Consider the following 23,819-nt stretch of genomic DNA (forward strand, 5'->3'; position numbering starts at 1 on the left):
TGCATGATCATGCTTACCCAAGAGTAGAAGGTGGCTGCAAAGGATCTGCTTTGGGGTCCAACAGGAAACGTTTCTGTTTTAGCTTATGATTATCTATTACATTCAAAACAGGATAACCCATCTGCCTAGTCCATGTGTCCATTACTTCTTTCACCGGTTTATTACTTGCCTAAGGATGAAAAGTAGGGATTAAATCAAAAAAATTCAATTTTTTGTTACAAATATTAAGAGCCAAAGAAATGCTAAGTAAAAGTAATTAACAACTGGATAAGCCTTTCTCTTTCATACCTCTTCCAGTGCCTTCCAAAAATCATCTGTTTTTGCATTTCCAAACTTATATTTCTTCAAGTATTGCTGTGTATAAAAGAGAAGAATTATTAAACAAAACATTCAACTTTGCTCTTCTCTAGGCAATCCTCTGTAGAAGCAAAGCTTTAGAGCAGAGGACCTTAAAGGTTTTCAGATCACACCTTTAGAGTGGCTATGAATTTTTGTGTCATGATCCCCTTTAGAAAAGCATTTAATGATTCTCAGAATATATTTTTAAATTGAAGGAAAGGATAAATTTCAATTAGAGGTCTGCAAAATTAAAGATGTAATTTTTCTCCTATCCAAGGTCATTAAGTCATTTCAGTCGCATTCAGTGCTCTTCCTTTACTAACCCATATGGTTTCAGTTTGAGATACTAGGGCAGGCAAGATATTTCAGTAGGCAAGGTTAAACAGGATTGTAGTTTGCACAGATAAAGTAGAAGTAATGGACCCTAACCAAACTGAATATTTGAAAATCTGCAGTTACAAAAATGACATATTGTTGAAGACAATAATTATAAAAATATTTTTTTCTTTTACCAAAGGATTTGCCTTGTAATTCTTTTAAATAGCAGGTTCTTACAGTACATTTACATTATAATCCTATTTACAAACTTCTGTTTATATACATGTTTTTCTAGAACATGTCAATTATAGAAAATGAAAATCACCTTAACAGGAAATTACAGGCATTCTTCTAACTCTAAAACCAGTCCTTTATCATAGCTAGCAGTTTCCATGGAGACATCCATATCACTAATTGCATTTCCTGTGCTATCCAAAATAGCCCAGGACCCAATGTGATCGTCTTCTTAGGTAGAAGATAAGAGCTCTTATGCTTTTTGTGTTTCGTAGACTTCTTTTGCAGTCTGATTAAAATCTATGGACCCCTTCATAAAATTGATATACATACAATATATACATAAAGGAAACTTATTCTATTGAGATTAAAATGCAGTTTCTTTTTTTTTTTCTCATCTATGATCTATCCCTTAGGGGTCCACAGACCTCAGGTTAAGAATCCCTGGATTAAGGCCAAAATAAATCAGATAGGCAAATAATCAGTGTATTTACCATTAGATAGACTCTTTCCCCAATCTCCTATGGTTTCAAGTGCCCCTGCCCAGGTCACACTCCCTATTCTTTCCTAGAACTGATAAATAAAAAAGTAAAATCTGCCCAATACAGACTGGAAGTACCATCTAAAGCTATCAGAGCTCCAATAAACTTTCCCTCTTAATTCTTTTGGCCAGTTTATTTCTAAGCACTACCATCAGAGGGCACACAAAGAAAAGGAGAAGAGAATTTTAAAAATTGAACAGTTCCAATAACTGTTTATAGAGTTTTGTTTTGGTCACAAATAAAGCACTTAAGAGTTAATAAGAACTGCCCTCTTTGAACCCAAATGTATAAAAATACTTACAGGAGGTCTTTTAATTGACACAAAGAACTGAAAACTAAGGGGGAACATCAATTGGAGAAGACAGAACGAACAAATTACAGCACTGGAATATGATAGAATGCTACTGTGATGAAAGAAATGATGAAAGAGAGTTCAGGGAAACTAAGGAAGACTTGTATGAACTAAAGATTAGATTAGATTGAAGTAAACAGAACCAGGAGAAGATTTCTGAATCTATATGACCATTGACAAATAGCCTGATCTTTTTGAGGCTCATCTCAAAATATTTTGCTCATCTCTAAAATAGGAAAAATATTTTTGTTTTTTACTATATAAATTAGAGGGCTATTTTAAGGAAATCGTTTTGTAACCCTAAAACCTGTGTAAATATGAATTATTCGGATTATCATTTATATTATATGGAAACCTCTGTCTAATACACATATACATATATAACCCAAGAGAAAAAATAAAGTATCATACCTTCTAATGGTAACATATAATCCTTTGTAAGTGACAATACTAATCCTCACATGCTTTTAGATAGTTGTTCAAGAGTAGTCATGGTTCATCAAAATGTTCTTTCCATTCCTTCTGAATCCCTTTTCAGGATCCCTTTTGGGACAAAGAGTAAGCTAACTGATTTTGGGATTGCTAATAGAACAGTATGGATGGAAGAACAGAATGAAGTCAATTAGTCCATTTGGAAATAAAACCTATATTTCCAAAGAGTCTGTGTCCACAGAGGAGTCTAGTGTTAAAGGCCCTGAACTATATAGTAAGAGATGCAAGGGAGATTTTGATCTTAAGCTGCTAATTACAAGGGCTCCAAGTTTCCTCTTCCATGAATCTACATGCAAGACAAAATTACAAAGTGTGAATTTGCTTAGAGCAAACTTACTAGCTATGTGACCCTGGGCAAATCACTTAACCATATTTACTTCAATTCTTTCATCTGTAAAATGAGCTAGAGAAGTAAAAGGCACAAACAACTCCAATATCTTCAGCAAGAAAATCCCAAATGGGGTCATAAAGGGGTGGACAAGATTGAAATGAGTGAATAACAAATTTTCTTTGAGAAACTTCTGGTTGTTTAGAACATATGTAAGGTTCATTTTGAAATAATAGTCATTCCAACTGGGACACTGATGCATTGTTGGTGGAGTTGTGAACAGATCTAACCATTCTGGAGAACAATGTGGAACTACATTCAAAAGATGTCAAACTGTGCATACCCTTTGATCCAACAGTGTTATTACTGGGCTTATATCCCAAAGAGATATTAAAGAAGGGAAAGGGACCTGTATGTGCAAAAATGTTTGTAGCAGCCCCTTTTGTAGTGGCTAGAAACTGGAAAATGAATGGATGCCCATCAATTGGAGAATGGCTGAATAAATTGTCATATGTGAATGTTATGGAACATTATTGTTCTATAAGAAATGACCAGCAGGATGAATACAGAGAGGCTTGGAGAGACTTACATGAACTAAGTAAAATGAGCAGAACCAGGAGATCATTATACACTTCAACAACAATACTGTATGAGGATCAGTTATGATGGAAATGGCTCTCTTCAACAATGAGAGGATCTAAATCAGTTCCAATTGATCAGTAATGAACAAAACTAGCTACACCCAGCAAAAGAACACTGGGAAATGAATAAGGACCACAACATAGCATTTACACTCTTTCAGTTATCGTTTGCTTGCATTTTTGTTTTTCTTCCTAGGTTATTTTTACCTTCTTTCTAAATCCAATTTTTCTTGTGTAGCAAAAAAAACTGTATAAATATGTATACATATATTGTATTTAACATACACTAACATATTTAGCATTTATGGGACTATCTGCCATCTAGGAGAGAGGATGGAGGGAAGAAGGGGAAAAATTGGAACAGAAGTTTTTCCCAGGGTCAATGTTGAAAAATTATCCATGCATTCGTTTTGTCAATAAAAAGGAAGAAGAAGAAGAAGAAAGAAAGAAGGGAGAAAGGAAGGAAGGAAGGAGGGAAGGAGGGAAGGAGGAAAAGAAGGAAGGAAGGAAGGAAGGAAGGAAGGAAGGAAGGAAGGAAGGAAGGGAGGGAGGGAGGAAGGAAGAAGAAGAAGGAGGAGGAGGAGAAGGAGGAGGAAGAAGAGAAGGAGGAGGAGAAATAAAAGCCATTCCAGAATGGCAGAAAAGGCTTGTATTTACTTGTGTGTATGAAGATACTTTTTTGGGCCTCAAGGATTTTAGGTATTCCAGCAATACCATTTCATGTCATGAGATTTTTTTATTGGACCATGGGGTCACTAATCTAGAGTTGGAAGAAATTGAAAGGCAATCCATCCTTTGATTTTATACATGAGGAAAGTGAAGGTCAGGGAGGACACATAGGGTGTATCAGGAATAGTATTTGATCCCATGCCAAGTGTCTGTGCTCAAGTCACTAAACCATCTACAAAACTAGCACTGAGAATTTATCCCAATAATCCAAATGCTTTTTTGGGGGTTCCTTTAAATTTTGTTATTAGTTAATCTCTGCCCTGTTTTTTTCGGTAGGTCAAAGGATGGTAAACAGTTATTTGAAGCAGAAAGTTGAAAGAAAAGTTAGTTGAAAGGACAATAAGTTTAAAGCTAGAAAACCCGGGGATTAACTAGATGGCACAGGGGATAGAGCACTAGGGTCTGCAGTCAAGAAGACCTGAATTTAAAAACAGGCTTAGAAACTTCCTAACTACCTAATCTTGAACAAGTCCTGTAACCCTGTTTGCCTCAGTTTCCTCATCCATAAAATGAGCTGGACAAGAAAATAGCAAACCATTCTAGTATCTTTGCCAAGAAAACTTCAAATGGGGTCAAATAACTGAAAACAACAAGATTCTACTTAAACTCTATACAGGTCATCTTTTCTAACCCTTTCAAATATCCTGTCTTCCAGGGTTACACCACAACTGATATTGCTAATCAACAGAATGTGGGACAAACTTATTGTTGAGAAATTAAATTTTTATGTTAAAAAAAAAAGATCATCATGTAAGAAAAAATAGAAGCAATGATTAGAAACTTGTTGAGAGGAAGATTTGGGCTTAATATGAAGTTTTTCCTACCACCTAGACTTGACTAAGAATGAAAGAAGCTACTGAACAAGATAGATCATTCATTTGAATCCTTCCAGGTATGGTCAGATATGGGTGGCATTAGTTGAGTTCCCAACCAACAATAAGATCCTATGAATCAATGACATAGACAAAGATATTTTACTAACTCACTACAGGTAAGATTCATTTTTACCATGATGGGGAAGCTTGAGGGAAAATAGCATCTTAAATATTGCCTAAAATTTGTTTTCATATATTACACACAGACCTAAAGAACTGACACTAATGTAGTGTCAGGGGAAAAATTGAGAGCTAGAATTGTCGCTATCTCCTACTGTTCAGTAGCCTTCTTTGTCAACCACCTAGAGATTTTAGCATAAAGTAGAAGGAGAGGGGACATTGCTGAAAACATTAGAAATGTCACCAAGGCTAACTGCAATTCAGAGAATAGAGAAAAAGACACACAGGGATCAAAATCCTGGCAGCATTAGCAAGCACATTCTAGTGCTAGCACGCAATACCCTAGAGAATCATATTCAAAAAAAAGTCAATGACATAAATTCATAAAAAAAAAAAAAAAAAAAAAATCCTACATCTATGTAGTGGGAGAGTGGGAGAATGCTATAACATGTTTCATACCCTGGGGGCTGAAATGCCATCAGGAGGGTTCAGTCTTAGATACCTGGGGTATCACAATTGGGAAGTCTAGGGGAAAAGGGAAAGAAAAGGAATATTCCATTTGTAGTTGGAATGGGGCCAGCCTGCAGGTTGGGGCACTGTACAAGACACTTTGTAGGATATGTTAAAAATGGAAGCCCCTAAGAGATTTGGCTTGGGGCCAGCACTAAAAAGCCAAGAGAAAGTGAGACACCCATTATCAGAATCTATATGTGCTGAATTTCTTTTCATGGTTTTCAGTCAGGTCTGCTTCAGAAAGGAAGCAGGCCTTATTTATTCCCCGATTCCCCTGTGCTAAGTATATATATATATCCTAATCACTTCACAAATAGCTTAAGTCTATAATGAGAGAAAGAATTCTTGGAATTAGAATTAAGAATGACCCTCAGCCATACTTAACATTTTACCTGGGCCATTCTCTTTCCATCTACTCCTGCTCTGCTGGCAGTTTACTCTCAACTTTTTCTGTCTTACTCAAAAACCTATGATGAAATCAATAATGCAATTTTAACCATAATGGATACATCAATCAACTCCCCCATGATTTCATTTACACTATTTTTAAAAAATATATCTGAGACTAAAATTTAGAACTACTCTTTCCTGGCCACTATTCCCTTATAGATATTGTATCCACTTATTAGAGAGAGTCTTACCCTTATTTATGGATGTCGTCACGGAAACTTTTGGCAGTCTGGTAAAACCCATTTTCAAAATATTGTTTGTGGCTTATATCCATAATTGAAGAAAATTTAAATTTCAGTTAGTGGTCAATGAAATGTATTTTTTCCCCTTTTGTGCTCTTGAACAATCTGAAACTATCCAAGAATCCAGGGTAAAACATCCTGCCTTATTAGAATTCAAGATCCTTAAGGGCAGAAACTGTTACTTTCATATTTATGCCCCAGGTTTGGCATCATGTTTATCATAAAGTGCTTAATAATTTTTATGCTCATTAACCAATTTTTGAATAATAAATATTTTAAAGTTATGAATATCACTAATAATAATAAATAGTAGTGCTTATAAACTATATTATGCTTTTTGCAAGGGAAGCTGTAAGTTACAAGACAGAGATAGATGAATGATAGGAGGCTTGAATTTAAATCTTGACTTTACCACCATGTGTTCTTGGACCATTTACTCTGAGTCACCCTTGAGTTTCCTCAAGGATAAAATGAGATAACTTCTAAGGTTCTCTAACATTTAGGATTGTAATAAATTGATTACTATGCATGCTGATTGATTTTAGCTCTAAATCTATGACTCCAGAGCTTTGTAGAAAAGGACACTATAAAGCTGATACTTATTAGTATAGTATTCTTCCTCCTTGTTTTCTGGATTTGTATTCCAATGGAAAAAAGAAAGAAAAAAGAAGTCATCTTTCTATTAAATAGGACTTTGAAAAGATATGACCTAATGTCTTAGAATATTCAAAGAACTGGCATGTGAAATTCAATCTTACACATTATGTTCAAAGCATTGAAAACAATGATTAAAAATGACATAAACTAGGCAGCTAGATGGCACAGTAGACAGAGCACTGACCCTGAAGTCAGAAGAACTCGAGTTCAAATCTGGCCTCAGACACTTAATATTCCCTAGCTGTGTGACCCTGAACAAGTCACTTAATCCCAATTGACTCAGCCAAAAATGACAAAACTCTTACCTGAAGGACATTACAATTTATCACAAAGTTGGGGGAAGATAATAAAAGGAAAGAATATGAAATGTATCCAATCATCTAGTTTCCCAATGTCCCGAGATTGGAAGGGGGCTAGCCACCTGTCTATCTCGCTGAAAGGAGCTCAGGCTCGGATCAGAAATCCCTAAAAATTTTGGACTGACCTTGACCCCCACGGCTCGGCCCCCCTCCTACTTCAGTCCTGCCTTGCTCTTGCCTGAATTACTGAAATAGCCTTTTAATTGGTCTCCCTGTTTCCAGTCTCTTTCTCTTCCAACTTAGTAGCCACACAGTAGTTGGATGGATGTTCTCAAAAAGTAGATATGATCATTTCAGTCCCCCAATTTTAAGAAAAATCTTGCATGACTCCTTAATGCCTCTAGGATTAAGTATAAAATAATCATCATATAATTAAAAATTCTCTATAGTCTAGTTACTTATCTCCCTTTCCACTCATTTTATATGGTTTTCTATCACACATTTGTCTATTCCAAAAAAACTGTCCCACTAAGTTGTTCTTGTGCCTGATGCTCCATCTCATGCACTGGTATCTTTGAACAGGTAGGTCTCCCAAGTTTGAAATTCCCATCTCCCTACTTCCCTCATTCCTGACTCATCTCATAGAATTACTAGCTTGCTTTCAAGCCTAGTTGAAGTACTATCTCCTTCACAAGGACCTAATCATTCGTGTTCTTTCCTTCTGGAATTATTTTGCTTTACTTTCTATGTACTTTGTTTTTCTTTCTTCAGGTGTTTTTTTCCCTTACCTTCTGTCTCTCTCAGGGCAGACACTGCCTGTGTATTTGTTAGTGGATTTTAGCTGTCCTCACATTCTAGAGGACAACTTCAAGTCCAGTCCCAGAAATTTAATTCCTCTGGTCCCCACACTATAACTCCATAACCATGGAATATCACTCTGTATTAGGACTTAGAAAACTATCTATACCAATTCAATTACAGATCCTGATCATTTTGCCTCCCACCCCTGCCCATGTGTCACAAAGAGTTGGACAGAATCAAAAGTTGCTAAACAACTATAAATAAATGTTTGTTGAATTATGTTGAATTGGTATATGCATAAATAAGAACTTTAGGAAAACTCAAAGAAACAGAGATCATTTTCAGAATCTGAGAAGACTTCATGAGGCAACAGAGAAGGATTTTGTCATACTGAGATGAAGATGGAGTACATCCTAGATTTGGGGGAACAGCTTTTGGGAATGAATGCAGGAAGGAAATGAAGTTCTGTAGGATAGTCTAAATAATAGGGTCTGGCTAGAACATATACTTTGTAAAATGAAGGCTAAATCAAATTGTGGAAGAATTTAAATGTCCCATTGAGGAGTCCATATTTTATTGTAGGCAGAACCATTTTTGTATCATGGATATTTTGGCATTCTGGTGAATGTTATGGACCCTTTCTCCAAATAATGTTTTTAAATACATAAAATATATAGGATTGCAAAAATTGTATTGATATGCAATTATCAAACCATTTCCTTTAATAAAAGAAAAAAAAAACAATCATACACCCCAAGTTAAGAAAGCCTGTCCTCAAGAAAATAGGAAGCTACAGATTTATGAATGAGGCAGAAACATGGTCAGACCTATAAGAATATTTGGGAAAGTGTTCAAATTATTATGTTTGATTCCAGAGAGGAGAGCTACCTCTAGTAGGTATAAGTAATAGGGAGACAAGAGTTATACTCAGTTATACATGCCTAACAATGAGAGCTGTTTGAAAATGTGTGACTTCCTGAAAATGCTATGCTACTGGCCACTAGATGTACAGGTAGACAGAGATTTAATGACCTCATGTCAGAAATGTAAGAGAAAAAAATTCATGCATTATTAGACAGAGCTTCTCTTTCTGTTCCATTAAGTATCCTCCAGTCTCACATCACTGCTTATAGTATCAGAAATAACAAATCATACTTGACATCCAAGTTGAAAGTTCTTTGGAGTTATCCAGTCTTCAAGCATTCTAAGAATGGAGGCTCCCTGAAGGAAAAAAAAAAAAAAAAGAGAAAAAAGTTACTTTTTGAAAGAATGACTACAATTTATTTATTAGTCTGTCATATAAGAACAAAGAATAAAAGACATTTTGCTGTGATGAAAACTTAAGAGATTTAGTTTCTTTTAAGGAACATTTGTTGTTCCAAATGTTAGGAAGTAAAGTTTGCCAATTAACAGCTTCCAAAATACTCTTATTCTTTCATTAATCATTGAACACAATTGTGAATTAATTAATTAAAACTACTATATTCAAATTTCTAGAACAAACAAAAGAAAGTTTGGTCAATACCATAAAGAAATTGTTCAAGCTCTTTTTTTTTTTTAAACTTGGGGATTTTACATAGAAAACCATTGCATTTCTTTCAATAAACCAGAAGATGGTGCCCTCCCAATGAAAAAGAAATGGTTAGGGTGTGTGTGTGTGTGTGTGTGTGTGTGTGTGTGTGTGTGAGAGAGATTCATAAGCATGGATCAGCCTTTCTTTTCTAGGTTATTATATATGCCAGAAACAAAAGTCCAGGAGTAGAAAAGGTTTGATAGCAAAAGAGAACCTTAAAAATATGGAGATGTTTTCACTAGATGAAAGCTGAGGGAATATCAGCTATACAGAGAGCCATCTTGCATTTCAAAAGAAAAGTTAGATAAGAATGATCCTGCATATTTCTAATTCTGTTGCATGAGGAAAGTTTTTCCTTTACACTAAAATTATATTTTAGGCTTAAATAAAATTACTTGGGTTCAACCATGTGGAGACATTTCTGTTAGCTGTAATTTTTTGAAAGAGTCAGTAATCTGTCACTGTAATAATTGAATCAGCTAGTGGTCAAGATGGAAGGGAATGAAATTCCTAATCATTTCTCTTGCTGATAGTGCTCAAATAGTAAAGAACAAATGGAGCTTTGAATTATTAAGCATTTTCCACAAGGACTTAAAACAGATGGAGAATACTCCCATCTTTGTAATACATGCAGGAATGATAGGTGGCGGATCCCTTATAGTTTCCCTAGCAATTCTGCATATATTCTTTTTAGATGAAAAAAGATTTAAAAGTCAATTTGAAGCATGCTTTGATGATTACTAAGGATAAGATCCACCCCATTGCAGAACCTATTATCTATATGACAGAAAAGGCCATTCTTTTCTACCTTTAAACAAACCAGAAAAAAATACTTTTAAACCCATAAAACCCAAATAATCACATATCAGGAAAAATGGAAACAAAAAAAAATTATTTCCTTTTTCTTCTGATTCTTCTTTCACAAAATAACTAATGTGTAAATACGATTAATATGATTATATATGTATAATAGATTGTTGCACTGTTGGGGAAGAGTAAGGAGATAGAGGGAAAAAATTTTGGAAAGGTGAATGTTGAAACCTATTTTTACATGTAATTGAAAAAATAAAATTCTGTTTAGAGGAAGAAAAAAAATTTTCAATAACTTTGGTTGTAAGTTCAATGAGATGAATTTGTACTATTGAGCTGTACAGTTTTTACTGTACAGTTTAGCTGAAGACTACTAATCAGAGAGTGTCAAGTAACCAAAAACAAAATATTTCAAAGCCAACCAATGTTTCTTGTACCTTACTATAGGATATTCCATCAAATACAGAGGTTATTTCAGCAGGAGTTGTCACATTTACAACAATTGGATGAGAAGATATCAAGGAGTCCTCTTCCTGCACGGGCAAAACATCTTCAAGTAACATCTGGTCACGCTGCAAAATAGAATAAAGCATATATGTAATACAATTGTTTTTACAATAGTCTAATTCACCAAACATTTATTAAACAAGGTCCTAGTAGGATGGAGGCCAGATTGGCTTGGAGTCAAACTGGATAACCGTGTATTTAAGGCACATATGTCTTCAGACAATTCTTTAGGACTTCCCTACTAAGTCAGAGCCCAATTATGTAGAATCTGTATTGGTGGAGATCAGTTCCTGAAACAAGAAGTGACTAATTAGAGGAAAAATAGATTTCCTCCTGTACTTGAGATATCCAAGACACTATTCTAGACACAAGAGATACAAAAGAAGGATATGAAATAATTCTCCAACAATGGAAAGGTCAATTAAGTAAGGGTCAGCTACTGAGGCTTAGGTCCTGCAACTGCCTCTTCTTACCTACAAATCTCTTAACTTCCCTGTACCTCAGTTTTCTCATCTGTAAAATGGACCAGTTTTAAATCTGCAACCTTGTGAGCCTACTAAGGAACTACTAGATGAAAATACACCATTAAACAGAGAAAGATAATTTCATTTGGAGAGGCAAAGAGTATAAACATCTAGGAGAATCAGGAAAGATCAAGAAAGTAGTAAGTCCTGAGTGAAACCTTGAGGTTCAAGGAGCTAGGGTTGTAGGAGATAGAGAGCATTCCAAGTGATCAAGATAGCTTATAAAAAAGTATAAAGGAAGGCGACTGACTTCATGGTACAGAAAATTTGGGGGGTCGTTTTAACTATTTCATACCTTATGATTTACATCTACAAACTAGAACTATGATGTACATACTCATAATATACATCTAAATTATGTAATTTAATAATACAAACAAAAATCACTTTTTTTTATCCTTCCAAGTAGCTTTCCTTTTTTGGGGGGAAGGAGTATAATTTAGGACCATAAATAAATTCCATGTAGATGGAAAAATTTGCAGTGGCCTTTCATACATTAACTAATTAATCCCAGGCAACTAAATAGCACAGTGGATAGAGCATCTATTCTGAACCTGAAGTCAGGTAGAACTGAGTTCAAATCCAGGATCAGACTTCTTAACTGTGTAATCTGGGCAAGTCACTTAACCTCAATTGTTTCAACCCCCCCCAAAAAAAGTACATATAAATCAATTAATCCTTCCTTCTTAGGTCTTTGTATCTCCTGCTTTTCCTCATATAACTAGTTTAGGAGACACAAGTATCTACCAACAGCAAATATATCGAGTTCTATCATGATTTCAGTAGACTGATGATGATGAATGCCTGCTTCTTGGAAGAGAGGTGATAATTCAAAGATGCAAAAACAAATCATTTATTTTCTGATAAGGCCAAGGATGGGAATAAGTGGGAAATGATAAAGATACCAAACAAAAGAAAAAAGGAAGAAAAGGACATCAATAAAACTTTTTTAAAATAAGCTGAAAAGGGAAGTTAAAAAGGAAACACAAAGAGGAAGATTTTGTCACTACCTTGTTAAATTTAATATGCCTTTTATAAAAACAAAAAAAAAGTTCAATTTTATAGACAATCCTCTTTTTCTTTGTATGTTGGAATATTTATGTTTGCTGATGACTGTTGTGTTCATAACTTTAAAAAGAACAATTCAAAAAAACTATAAATGTTATACATAAGGAGAAATATAAATTGACTTCCTCATTCTACCTATCCCATCCCTAACATGTAGAAATAGTGCTAATGTTCATTATGTCTTGGTTGGTTAAAGTGGGTTACTTTTGAAATAAGTGGGATATTTATTTATCTTAGAGAATAATGCTTTTTAACCCTATTATTAGCCAGCAAAGGAATAAGAGGCAAAATGATTTGATCTTGAAAAGTAATTTTTCACATACAGTTTCTCCATTGTCTGTTTTACTGGAAATATTTGAATTTGGATCAATATATGGTAAAGGATTTTGTTTTTACCAACACTTGTACATTTTCCCCAAAAAATCCTTCTCTTCAGCTCTTATGAAAAATATATTATAAAAACTCTAAACAACGATGGGAAATTTCTCAGTCTAATTCATCTTTTGGTTTTGTCCATTAGAGGGCAATAGTTCACAAAGTTAGCTACACAAACTACTGAAATTCTCTATGATCCCCATCTCTTTATCTTTACCCCACTGCTCATATTACATATAAATAGGAACATTGTTCAACAGTTGTTGTTGTTCTTGTTGTTGCTGCTGCTGCTGCTATTGTTGAAACTTCAAAATATTGTTGTATTTTCATTGATTCTAGTGATAAATATGGAGAATCCTTGACTTTAGAGGTTTAAGAGCCACATAAATCAAGTCCAACCCTGTCATTTTACTATTGAGAAAATTTAGGCTCAGGAAAGAAAGGGATTTATTCAAGGTCACAAACCTAAGCAGAACATCCCCTGCTTCTCATATACTACCTTTCTGACTCCCAACTCTAAGGAAAAAAATGTCAAATACTATATCAAATGTAAATTGATGATAGGATCATCCACGAAATTACCCTTGATAGCTAATTCCTGATTTCCTGTTTTAGACTCCTTTTCTGGAATACAAAGTTAGCACAGTCTCCAAGCTGCTTTGAATCAGATAAATAGATAGACACATAGATAAATACATAGATACATTGATATAGATACATCTATACAGATATATGAGGAACATTCAGGACTAAAGCAGAATATGGGCTACTCTCATTTTCCCTACCTCTCCTTACATACTCTTTTTACTTTTTTCCTTCTCTCAAACACAAGACATTTTCTATATTGCCTAATCACTGACTAAGAGGTAATGGACTGGAGTATATTGGGGCAGAATATTGGAGCCAAGAGACCTGGGTTCCAATCTGTATTGACTCTGATTATACATAAGTCAGTTCACATCACTAAATCTCAATTTCCTCAGCTGTAAAACAGAAACAATAGTGTGCTTATTCTTCTCCAGATTTCCTCTGAAAAGTCTTCCTCTAAACTCATCCTCTGATTTCCCCAGCTTTCAAGTTGTTAGCAACAAAGTTAACTGAAGGCTTGTGGGAGAACATAAATGGTCTTCTTACTTCCAGTCTAACTCAAATAAATAATGTAGTGCCCATACTACCAGCTAACCAATAGTCCTCGTGTACAACTTTGAGAATAAAGGTCTTTAGTCTTCTATCACTTTACATCCCAATTCCTAGTGTATTTCTTTGCACATAGGAGACAACAGATAAATGGATAAAGGAATGGATAAATTCCTAAATGAATGGCTAAATTAAACATGCTCTAAGTTCCTTAAATATTAGGGACTATTTCATTTTTGCATTTGTATGCCTAGAGGCAAAGGGCAGCTAGGTGAGCATCAGTCCTGGAATCAAGAGAATCTGAGTTCAAATCTCATCTTTGACACTTATTAAGTGTGTGATCCTGGGCAAGTCACTCAACCCTTCAGTTTCACCATCTGTTAAGTGATTGGTGAAGGGAATGCAAACCATTCTAGTAATTTTGCCAAGATAACCCTGAATGTGGTCAAGAAAGCCAGACATGACTAAACAACTCAAAAATAAAACAAATCCCTATTGGATAACACAGTGCCTGGCAGACAGTATGTTCTTGATCAATATAACTTGCTTTGGGTAAGGAACAGGGATTTTCTCTGTAAAGGGCTGAAACTCTTGAGTTGTTGCACTGAGGCTGGACAACAGAGCACTTAAGGCTAACTTCCAATTGGACAATACTCTATTAGCATATGCTTGGGAAATGGCCCTTCCCATTTATTCTATGCTGGCCCAATAATCGGTGTATACAGAGAATTGTAGGAGGGACGAGGGGGTGGAGTAAGACTAGCTAGACAGTCTTTGGGGCAGGAGGCAAAGAAAAGAGGTTCTGGAGATCCTGCGTCCATTCAATTCACTTCTACCCCTAAAGACCAAGAATAAAGACCAAGGACTTTTGCTTTATCCTGACTCCTGCTGATTCTAAGGAATCCAGAGTGCTAACTCAGTCTTAACATTTCTCCATGGACTTTTTCTCTCTTTCATGGTTCTAGCTTTTATTTCCTACAAGACCCTTCAAATATCAAAGTCAAGGCAGACAAAGAAGAGATAAAGAACATTATGAAATACAAAATGGATAATTTTAGTCACATTACATTTAAAAGGTTTTGCATAAACAAAACCAATGCAGCCGATATTAGAAGGGAAGCAGAAAGCTAGGGGGAAAAATGTTTCTGAAAAAGGCCTCATTTTTTAAAATACATAGAAAACTGATTTAAATTTATAAGAATACAAGTCATTCTTCAATTGCTAAATGGTCAAAGGATATGAACAGGCAATTTTCAGATAAAGAAATTTCTAGTCATATGAAAAAATGTTTTAAATCACTACTGATGAAAGAAATACAAATTAAGACAACTGAGAAACCATCTCACACCTCTAAGATTGGTTAAGATAACAGGAAAAGATAATGATAAATGTAGGAAGGGATATGGGAAAACTGGAATACTGATGTGTTGGTGGAGTTGTGAAATGATCCAATCATTCTAAAGAGCAATTTGGAACTATGCCCAAAGGGCTATCAAACTGTGCATACCATTTGATCCAGTCATCTCATTACTAGGTCTATGTCCCAAAGAGATCATAAAAAAAGGAAAAAGACCTATACGTACAAAAATGTTAGTGGCAGCTTTTTTTGTAATGATAAGGAACTAGAAACTGAGTGGATGCCCATCAGTTGGGGAATGGCTGAATAAGTTATAGTATATGAATGTAATGGAATATTGTTTTATAAGAAATGATGAGCAGGCTGATTTCAGAAAAGATTGGAAAGACTTGCATATACTGATACTGAATGAAGTGAGCAGAACCAGGAGAACACTGTACACAGTAACAACAAGATTATGTGATGAACAGCTGTAATGGATTTGGTTCTTTTCAAAAATGAGGTGATTCAAGGCAATTCTAATAGACTTGGGATTGAAAATGTCAATTGTATTCAGGGAGAGAACTATGAAGACTGAATGTGAATCAATTTTCCCCACTTTTTCCTTGTTTGTTTTCTTTATCATGATTCCCCCCCCCCCCCCCCGGCTTTTGGTTTGGTTTTTCTTGAACAAATTTCTTGACAAATATAGAAATATGTTTAAAAGGATTGCACATATTTTTTTTTAAAAAGTCAAGGGAGACCCTAAAATTTAGGATTCTAGGTAAATTGTTTGTATGGTGGCTTAGTCCTCTACCCAAAGTCTCTATTCTCCCATGAAGATTTCCAGATTTGCTGTGATAAGTCCTCCTCTGAACTCATGCTCTGATGAGTTGGTATGCCCAAAGGCACCATATATATATATGAATGTGGATGTGAATTAAATTAAATTGAAAAAGTGCTTTATAAACTTGAAATGTGAACTTTAAATGACTTTTCAGAATTGGGATTATTTCACTTCCCAACCTCCAGGATAGGTTCTAACACAGAAACATACTTACCATTTTCCAATCTTTTTCTGCATAATCTACTCCCAAGAATTCAAAGAAAGAAGCAAATCCTTCATTTAGCCACAAGTCTTCCCACCAATCCATGGTCACAGTGTTGCCAAACCACTGAAATGATAGAATACATGAGAAAAAGTCAAGATACTGATAAAAAAAAACATACTAGAGGTCAGCAAACTTTCATAATGTTTTTATCTAAGTTCAGTCATTGATATCAGATAAGATATTTTACCATCCCAAACCCCAATGAGGTGACAATATTTTAACTATTAATATTTCCTGAATATTTTGTTTTTGTTTTAATTTTGTAATTGGTTTAAAGATGTCTTTTAAAAACCTTTATTCATGCAATATGTAGAGATTATAAAACTGTAAGAAAATATCCTTGAAAATCTAGGTAAAAAGCAAATTTCTCACAATAATAGTAATAATAGCAATTGTGGCACTTTAATTATTACAAAATACTTTGCATATGTTTCTCATTTGATCTTCCCAACAATCCTGTGATTCAATAGTTATTATTATCACCATTTTACAGATAAGGAAACTCGGGTTAAGAGAAGTTTAGGAATTTGTCCACTGTCACAAACACACTAAGTGTTTGAGGTAGGATTTGAAAGCAGATCTTCAAGTCCTGGATTCACGTTCTGAACTTTACTCACTAAATTTTTGTAATTCAAGTTTGGTCTCAGTTATCTTCTAGTACTCTGACTCTACCAGGGGTCCTCAAACTACGGCCCATGGGCCAGATGTGGCAGCTGAGGACATTTATCCCCCTCACCCAGGCCTATGAAGTTTCTTTATTTAAAGGCCCACAAAACAAAATTTTTGTTTTTACTATAGTCCGGCCCTCCAACAGTCTGAAGGACAGTGAACTGACCCCCTATTTAAAAAGTTTGAGGACCCCTGCATTGGTCAAATCATTTATTCTCAGACAATTTGCTGAGATTATAAATTGCAAAGATTATGCTGGTCTTGATTAGTAGAAGGAGAACTTTACTTTGTACTCATGAAATCACAGATTTGGTTTAAAAAAATAATCTTCATTATCACTGAGATTTTTAATAGAGCACACACATAAAAAGATTTGTTGTTTTGTTATTTTTTTATTTATTCTGCTAGTTCCTGAGATTTTGAACCATTTCTATTTCCCTACTGCCCTGACTACAATTTGGAGGTATCATTACCTGGTGAACAAGTTCATGAGCCACAACAGTAGCCACTCTCTGTTTATTTGAAGAGGCTGATTCCCGAGGATCATAAAGTAAATTGGTTTCTCTGTATGTAATAAGACCCCAATTCTCCATAGCACCAGTGCCAAAATCTGGAATGGCTATTTTATCTAAAGTGTGGAAAAAAAAAAGAGAACATAGTTTTTTAGCTATTTTTTATGTGAGAAGTATGTGCCCTTTGTCTGGACAAAATATTTTTTCTCTAACTGATTTTAGAAATAAAATTATTATCCTAAAGTTGGGGGACAAAAATCCATCTATCACTAATTTTTAAATAACAATCATTTCAATTTCTTTACATTCAAAATTTCCATAGGACTTTTCTCATTGCTTGCAAAGATATTAGTGTACTTTGACAGGAATGTCATAGGTACTTGGGCAGTTAAAAATCTCAAAAATAAAATGGCTTTATTTTGTTTTTTTTTCTGCCCTACATTTTAAATCCTTTTTAAATTTTCAGTTCCAGTTCTCTCCTTCTCTGCACCCTTCTCTCACCCACTGAGAAGGCAAGAAACATGATACCAATTATACAAATGAAATTATGTAAAACATATTTCTGTATTAACCATAGCCCCAAAAAAATTAAACCAGGAAAAGAAAGAAAAGAAAAATAATACACTTCATTCTTCATTCTGAAACAATCAGTTCTCTCTTTGGAGGACTTCATAGCACAAGTCCTTTGTGTTGTGGTGGATAATTTTATTAACCAGGATTAAAATTGTATTAACAAGTCTTTCACAGTTGATTATATTTTACAATATTGCTGTTACTTTGTAAATTGTTCTTCTGGTAATGCTCACTTCACTTTGGATCTGCTCACTTCCCAGATTTTTCTAAAATCACTTCCTTTATCATTGCTTACAGCACAATATCACATTCTTATACCATAACTTGTTCAGCCGATCCTCAATTGATGGGTATTCTCTCAGTTTCCAATTCTTTGCCATCACAAAAAGAGCTGCTATAAATATTTGATGTGATTCCTTTTTCCTTTTTTTAAATCTCCTAATAGAGATCTAATAGAAGTATTGCCGGGCCAAAGGATATGCCAACATGTTGTTCTCCAGATCATTTGGACTACTCTACAGGCTCACCAAAAGTATTGCCCTTCATTTTGAGTGACTTTTCAAAATATGATCTTCATTTACATTATATGTTGTAGTCTTTGCATAAGTTGTCAAGGCCAGGAGAATAGTTTTCCCAAGAGAAAGCCCTAACAGATAAAAATTATTGTTCCTTGAGAATCATCTTTTCTCAGTCTTTAGATTTCTTTGGCATCTTGGTTTCCTATTTTCCTAAGGCCTTATCATTCCTCTTGATATTCTGGCATTTGTTTCTCTTGTTCTTGATCTATGAATTTATCAGTGTGGTGGAATGGTGTGGAAACAATTTCCCTGATCAACTAACTCATTTTTAATTTACATTTATACACTGACTTGCCCAATATCACACCTCTGTCATAAAGGAGGAATATAGAAGGAACCTTCTATTCAGGATAGACCACTTCCTCTCAATGGACTACTAATATCATTAAAAAATGAAAAGTCAGGTCAAACGAGCACTCAGGTAAGTGTTAGCTCTAATCTTCTATAATTCTAATTTCACTTTTTTTCTCTATATTAAACCCTTGTTGATTAAATCTGTTGATGGGAGACAGTGTGATTCAGTGGTCAGACTCATCTCTGATACTGACTTTTATCCCTACCTCTACTATGAATGAAAGTGCTGAGAGACAGATTAGCTGATCTAGCATAGTTTTCCCATTTAATGAACTCATTTATTTGTACTTAGTAATCAGTAAACTTAGAAATTTAAAGAAGATGCATGGAATCTAATGTGTTTTCATTCATGAGTCATAGCCTAATTTTTCTTTTGGTTAAAATAAAGAATTAGAGTGGAGGGGGAATGTAAAAATAAAGTCAATTGTCTCCTATAAATGTTCCAGATTGCAAGAAGTTTCTTTTTCTTGTTATCTTATATTTACAATTAGTGACAAATATGTGGGTTACCAAAAATGATAGGGCCTAGGTCAGTAATTTAATTGGAAGAAAGAATTCCAACATGAGGAAACTCCTCCTCCCATTGCAACAGTTTTAAAGCAACATCGAGTCTTTTGGAATGAATGCATAGTCAAAGAACAAATGCATAGTCAAAAAGCTATCAAACTGTGCATACCCTTTGATCCATCAGTGATGGATGATCAATTCTGATGGACGTAGCTCTCTTCACCAATATGATGAACCAAATCAGTTTCATTTGTTCAATAATGAATAGAACCAGCTATACCTAGTGAAAAAACTCTGGGAAATGAGTATGAACCACTACATAGCATTTCCAATCCCTCTGTTTTTGTCCACTTGCATTTTTGATTTCCTTCACATGTTAATTGTACATTATTTCAAAGTCCGATTCTTCTTGTGCAGCAAATAACTGTATGGACATGTGCACATATATTGTATTTAACATATACATTAACATATTTAACATATATTGGTCTATGCCATCTGGGGAAGAGAGTGAGGGGAAGGAGGGGAAAAATTGGAACAAAAGGTTTGGCAATTGTCAATGCTGAAAAAAATTACCCATGCATATATCTTGTAAATAAAAAGCTATATGAATAAATAAATGAAATAAGGGCAAATGCATAGGACTGGTATGTGTAATTTAGCCATTTTCAATTATGTCTAACTCTTTATGACCCATGTTAGGGTTTTCTTTGCAAAAATACTGGAGTAGTTTGCCATTTCCTTTACCAGTTCATTTTACAAATAAAGAAAGGGCAGCAGGCTTATGCGACTTGTCTAGGGTCTCAGGTCTTCCCTGACTGCAGGCCCATAATTCTGCCCAGTGCACAATATAACTCCCTGCTTGCCATTTAGAAAGCACTTAACAAATGCTTATTTCCTCCCTTTATCTAATTTCAACTCTATTGTATTTATTATAATTAATTATTTCCAACATTCTTTATTTTTAGAATATGACAAATCATTCTCAAAGAATGTTTTCATTACAATCTATCCTAGATATCTGTTCAGAAGACAAAGAAATATTATTTAGCTTAAAGAAAGGTACTTTATTATGATAGGGGATGAAGTATATAAAACTTGGGAGTCAGGAAGACCCGAGTTCAAATTTTACCTCAGACACTTTCTAGATGTGTGACCCTGGGCAAGTCACTTAAAGTTTCGTTTTTTACCATCTTCAGTCTCCAATATCTTTGCCATAAAAACCCCAAAAGTGTCATGGAAAGTCAGACATGACTGGAACAACTAAACAAAAAGATCCATTATAGACCTTCCATTTGTAAGGTTTTAGTGGGGAAGACAAACTAGATAACTATGAGAAGCAATAATGAGACTGGTAAGTTGTTCTATCATGAATTCCATGTTTTGATAAAGAGTTTACTAATTCTGGAGAAAGCCGTCTCTGTTCCCTCACAACTGCTAGTCAACCTAGAAATGTAACTGGCAAAAAGAAGCTCAGCACTTGGAAATTAGATAGAGCTAGCTATACATGGCTCATCTCCACTGACTTTTACTCTATGTAAGGAATCTATTAGTATAAGTGGAAAAATAGAAATGTAATTGTTTTTTTCTTGCTATCCTCATTTTCATTGTTTTTAGACATCATTCAGTTCTCATCCTCACCTAGCACTTCCTCTTCATTTTGCTTCTGTAATGCTGAGCAATTTGGAAAAATTTTTGTGGAAACAGAATGACATTTCGACTTTATATTTGGAGCGATTATGAGTTAGTCCAAATTGGTGATGGAAAGAAATACAGAATAGCACTGATTTTGAGCTAGAAGAGACCTCAGAAATCATGTTATCAATTTTACAGAAAAGGAAACTGAGGATTTAAGAGGTCAAATGACTAAATTTTGTCTTTTTTTCTCATTGCATCACACAATCTCTACCTTGAGAGCATGTGATCATGGATTTAGAGCTGGAAGGGGCCTTATAGATTATCTGTTCTAATACTTAGAGAAATTAATTCAGATTATTCATTGGAAGGTCAAATACTGAAGCTTAAATACTTTGGCTGCATAATGAGAAGATAAGACTCTTTGGAAAATATTGAAGGCAAAAGGGACAGCAAAGGATGTGACAAGTAGATAGTGTCATGGAAACAAAGAACGTAAACTTGGACAGACTTTAAGAAATAATTGGAAGATGGAAGAATTTGGTGTGTTGTGATTCATGGGATCACAGAAGAGTTATACACAATTGAATGACAGAACAACAACATTCCAATTCTCTCACATAGGTCAAATAACTTAACTGAGGTCATACAGATCAGAAATAACTGGCAAAATCAGCGTTTGAAAACAGATTCTCTGCCTCCAAATTCAATGTATTTTCTAATGAATCTCTTTATCATGCAGGCCACTGAACACTTTACTATGAAGATTAATTAATTAATTTTTATTATAGCTTTTCATTTACAAAACATATGCATGGGTAGTTTTTCAACACTGACCCTTGCAAAACCTTCTGTTCCAACTTTTCCCCTCCTTTCCCTCATCCCTCCCCTAGATGGCAGGTAGTCCAATACATGTTAAATATGTTAAAGTATATATTGTACAAAAAGAATCAGACTTTGAAATATTGTACAATTAACCTGTGAAGAAAATCAAAAATGCAGGCAGACAAAAATAGAGGGAGTGGAAATTCTATGTAGTGGTTCATACTCATTTCCCAGAGTTCTTTCCCTGCGTGTAGCTGGTTCAGTTCATTACTTCTCTATTGGAACTGACTTGGTTCATCTCATTGCTGAAGAGGGACAGGTCCATCAGAATTGAACATGATATAGTATTGTTGTTGAAGTATATAATCGTCTCCTGGTCCTACATATTTCACTCAGCATCAGTTCATGTAAGTCTTTCCAGGCCTTTCTGAAATCTTCCTGCTGGTCATTTCTTATAAAACAATAATATTCCATAACATTCATATACCACAATTTATTCAGCCATTCTCCAACTGATGGGCATCCACTTAATTTTCAGTTTCTGCTCACTACAAAGAGGGCTGCTACAACCATTCTTGCACATACAGGTCGCTTTCCCTCCTTTAAGATCTCTTTGGGATATAAGCCCAGTAGTAACACTGCTGGATCAAAGGGTATACACAGTTTAATAACTTTTTGAGCACAGTTTCAAATTACTCTCCAAAATGGTTGGATCCATTCACAATTCCACCAACAATGTATCAATGTCTCCCAGTTTTCCCACATCCCCACCAACATCCATCATTATCTTTTCCTTAGCCAATCTGAGAGGTGTGTAGTGGTATCTCAAAGTTTTCTTAATTTGCATTTCTCTGATCAATAGTAATTCAGAGCACCTTTTCATATGACTAGAGTAGTTTCAATTTCTTCATCTGAAAATTGTCTGTTCATATCCTTTCACCATTTATCAATTGGAGAATGGCTTGATTGAAAATTAATTAATTAATTAATTAATGAAAAAACATTTATCATACACTTGCCATGGTATTAAGTGCTAAGGATACTAACATAAAAAAAATTTTTTTTTAAGGAGCTTATATTTTATATAGAGGAAGACAGCACCTAAAAGAAACTAGACTGGTGGCTATATGTTAGTGTGGGAAGTCACAGGACAGTTAGAAGTCATTGTGGTCTATTAGAAAGAATATATAATATTATATAACAATACAATATAAAAATACAAGAACTATAATATAATAATAAATTATATTTAAAATAGTTCACATTTAAGTAGTATATTAGAGTTACTTACTTTGGTGTCTGCCAGCAAATATCAATGACAAGAATTAAGCGTTAGTCTTCCTAACTCCAAAAATAAGTAGATCTTGGGTCTTTGAAGTAACACAGCAATTTAGCAACATATCTGCTCTTCATAAAACCTCTTTGAAATATTTTTATAGTTATCTTCCATTTTTAATTTCAAAAGTTTATTATAGAAAAATGAATTTTGACTTATTTACAGCCAAGAAGTTTCAGATCCTAATCATGAAAAGAGCAATACTTTGTTTCAACTTAAAAGTTTAGTAATCAAAAGACCTTGAATTTAGATCCAGAGAATCTGGATTCAGATCCCTGTGTCTTTGGAATGGTGTAATCTTGACAACTTACTTCACTCTCTGAGTCTTAGTTTTCTCAAGTATAAAATGAGGGGAATTGGAATAAATGACCTCTATCATATATATATATATAATCTTATAGCAAAATATGAATATAGCAAAATAGAAAATATGAAAAAAAAATCTTATAGCAAATA

At 34.5% G+C, this 23,819-nt stretch overlaps 1 protein-coding gene across 1 annotated transcript in view; it reads right to left on the reverse strand.

The window, feature by feature from the left end:
- Positions 1 to 23,819, reverse strand: part of ENPEP (glutamyl aminopeptidase) — a 104,253-nt gene that overhangs the window by 40,834 nt on the left and 39,600 nt on the right. The window contains exons 5-10 of the mRNA XM_031941818.1: positions 17,517 to 17,671; positions 16,324 to 16,437; positions 10,753 to 10,887; positions 9,088 to 9,153; positions 289 to 354; positions 18 to 169 (exon numbers count right to left, since the gene is read on the reverse strand). Of these exons, the coding sequence (XP_031797678.1) occupies positions 18 to 169; positions 289 to 354; positions 9,088 to 9,153; positions 10,753 to 10,887; positions 16,324 to 16,437; positions 17,517 to 17,671 (688 nt within the window). The remainder of the gene's footprint in view (positions 1 to 17; positions 170 to 288; positions 355 to 9,087; positions 9,154 to 10,752; positions 10,888 to 16,323; positions 16,438 to 17,516; positions 17,672 to 23,819) is intronic.

The sequence above is a fragment of the Sarcophilus harrisii genome, chromosome 6, assembly GCF_902635505.1.
Source record: "Sarcophilus harrisii chromosome 6, mSarHar1.11, whole genome shotgun sequence".
NCBI lineage: Eukaryota > Metazoa > Chordata > Mammalia > Dasyuromorphia > Dasyuridae > Sarcophilus > Sarcophilus harrisii.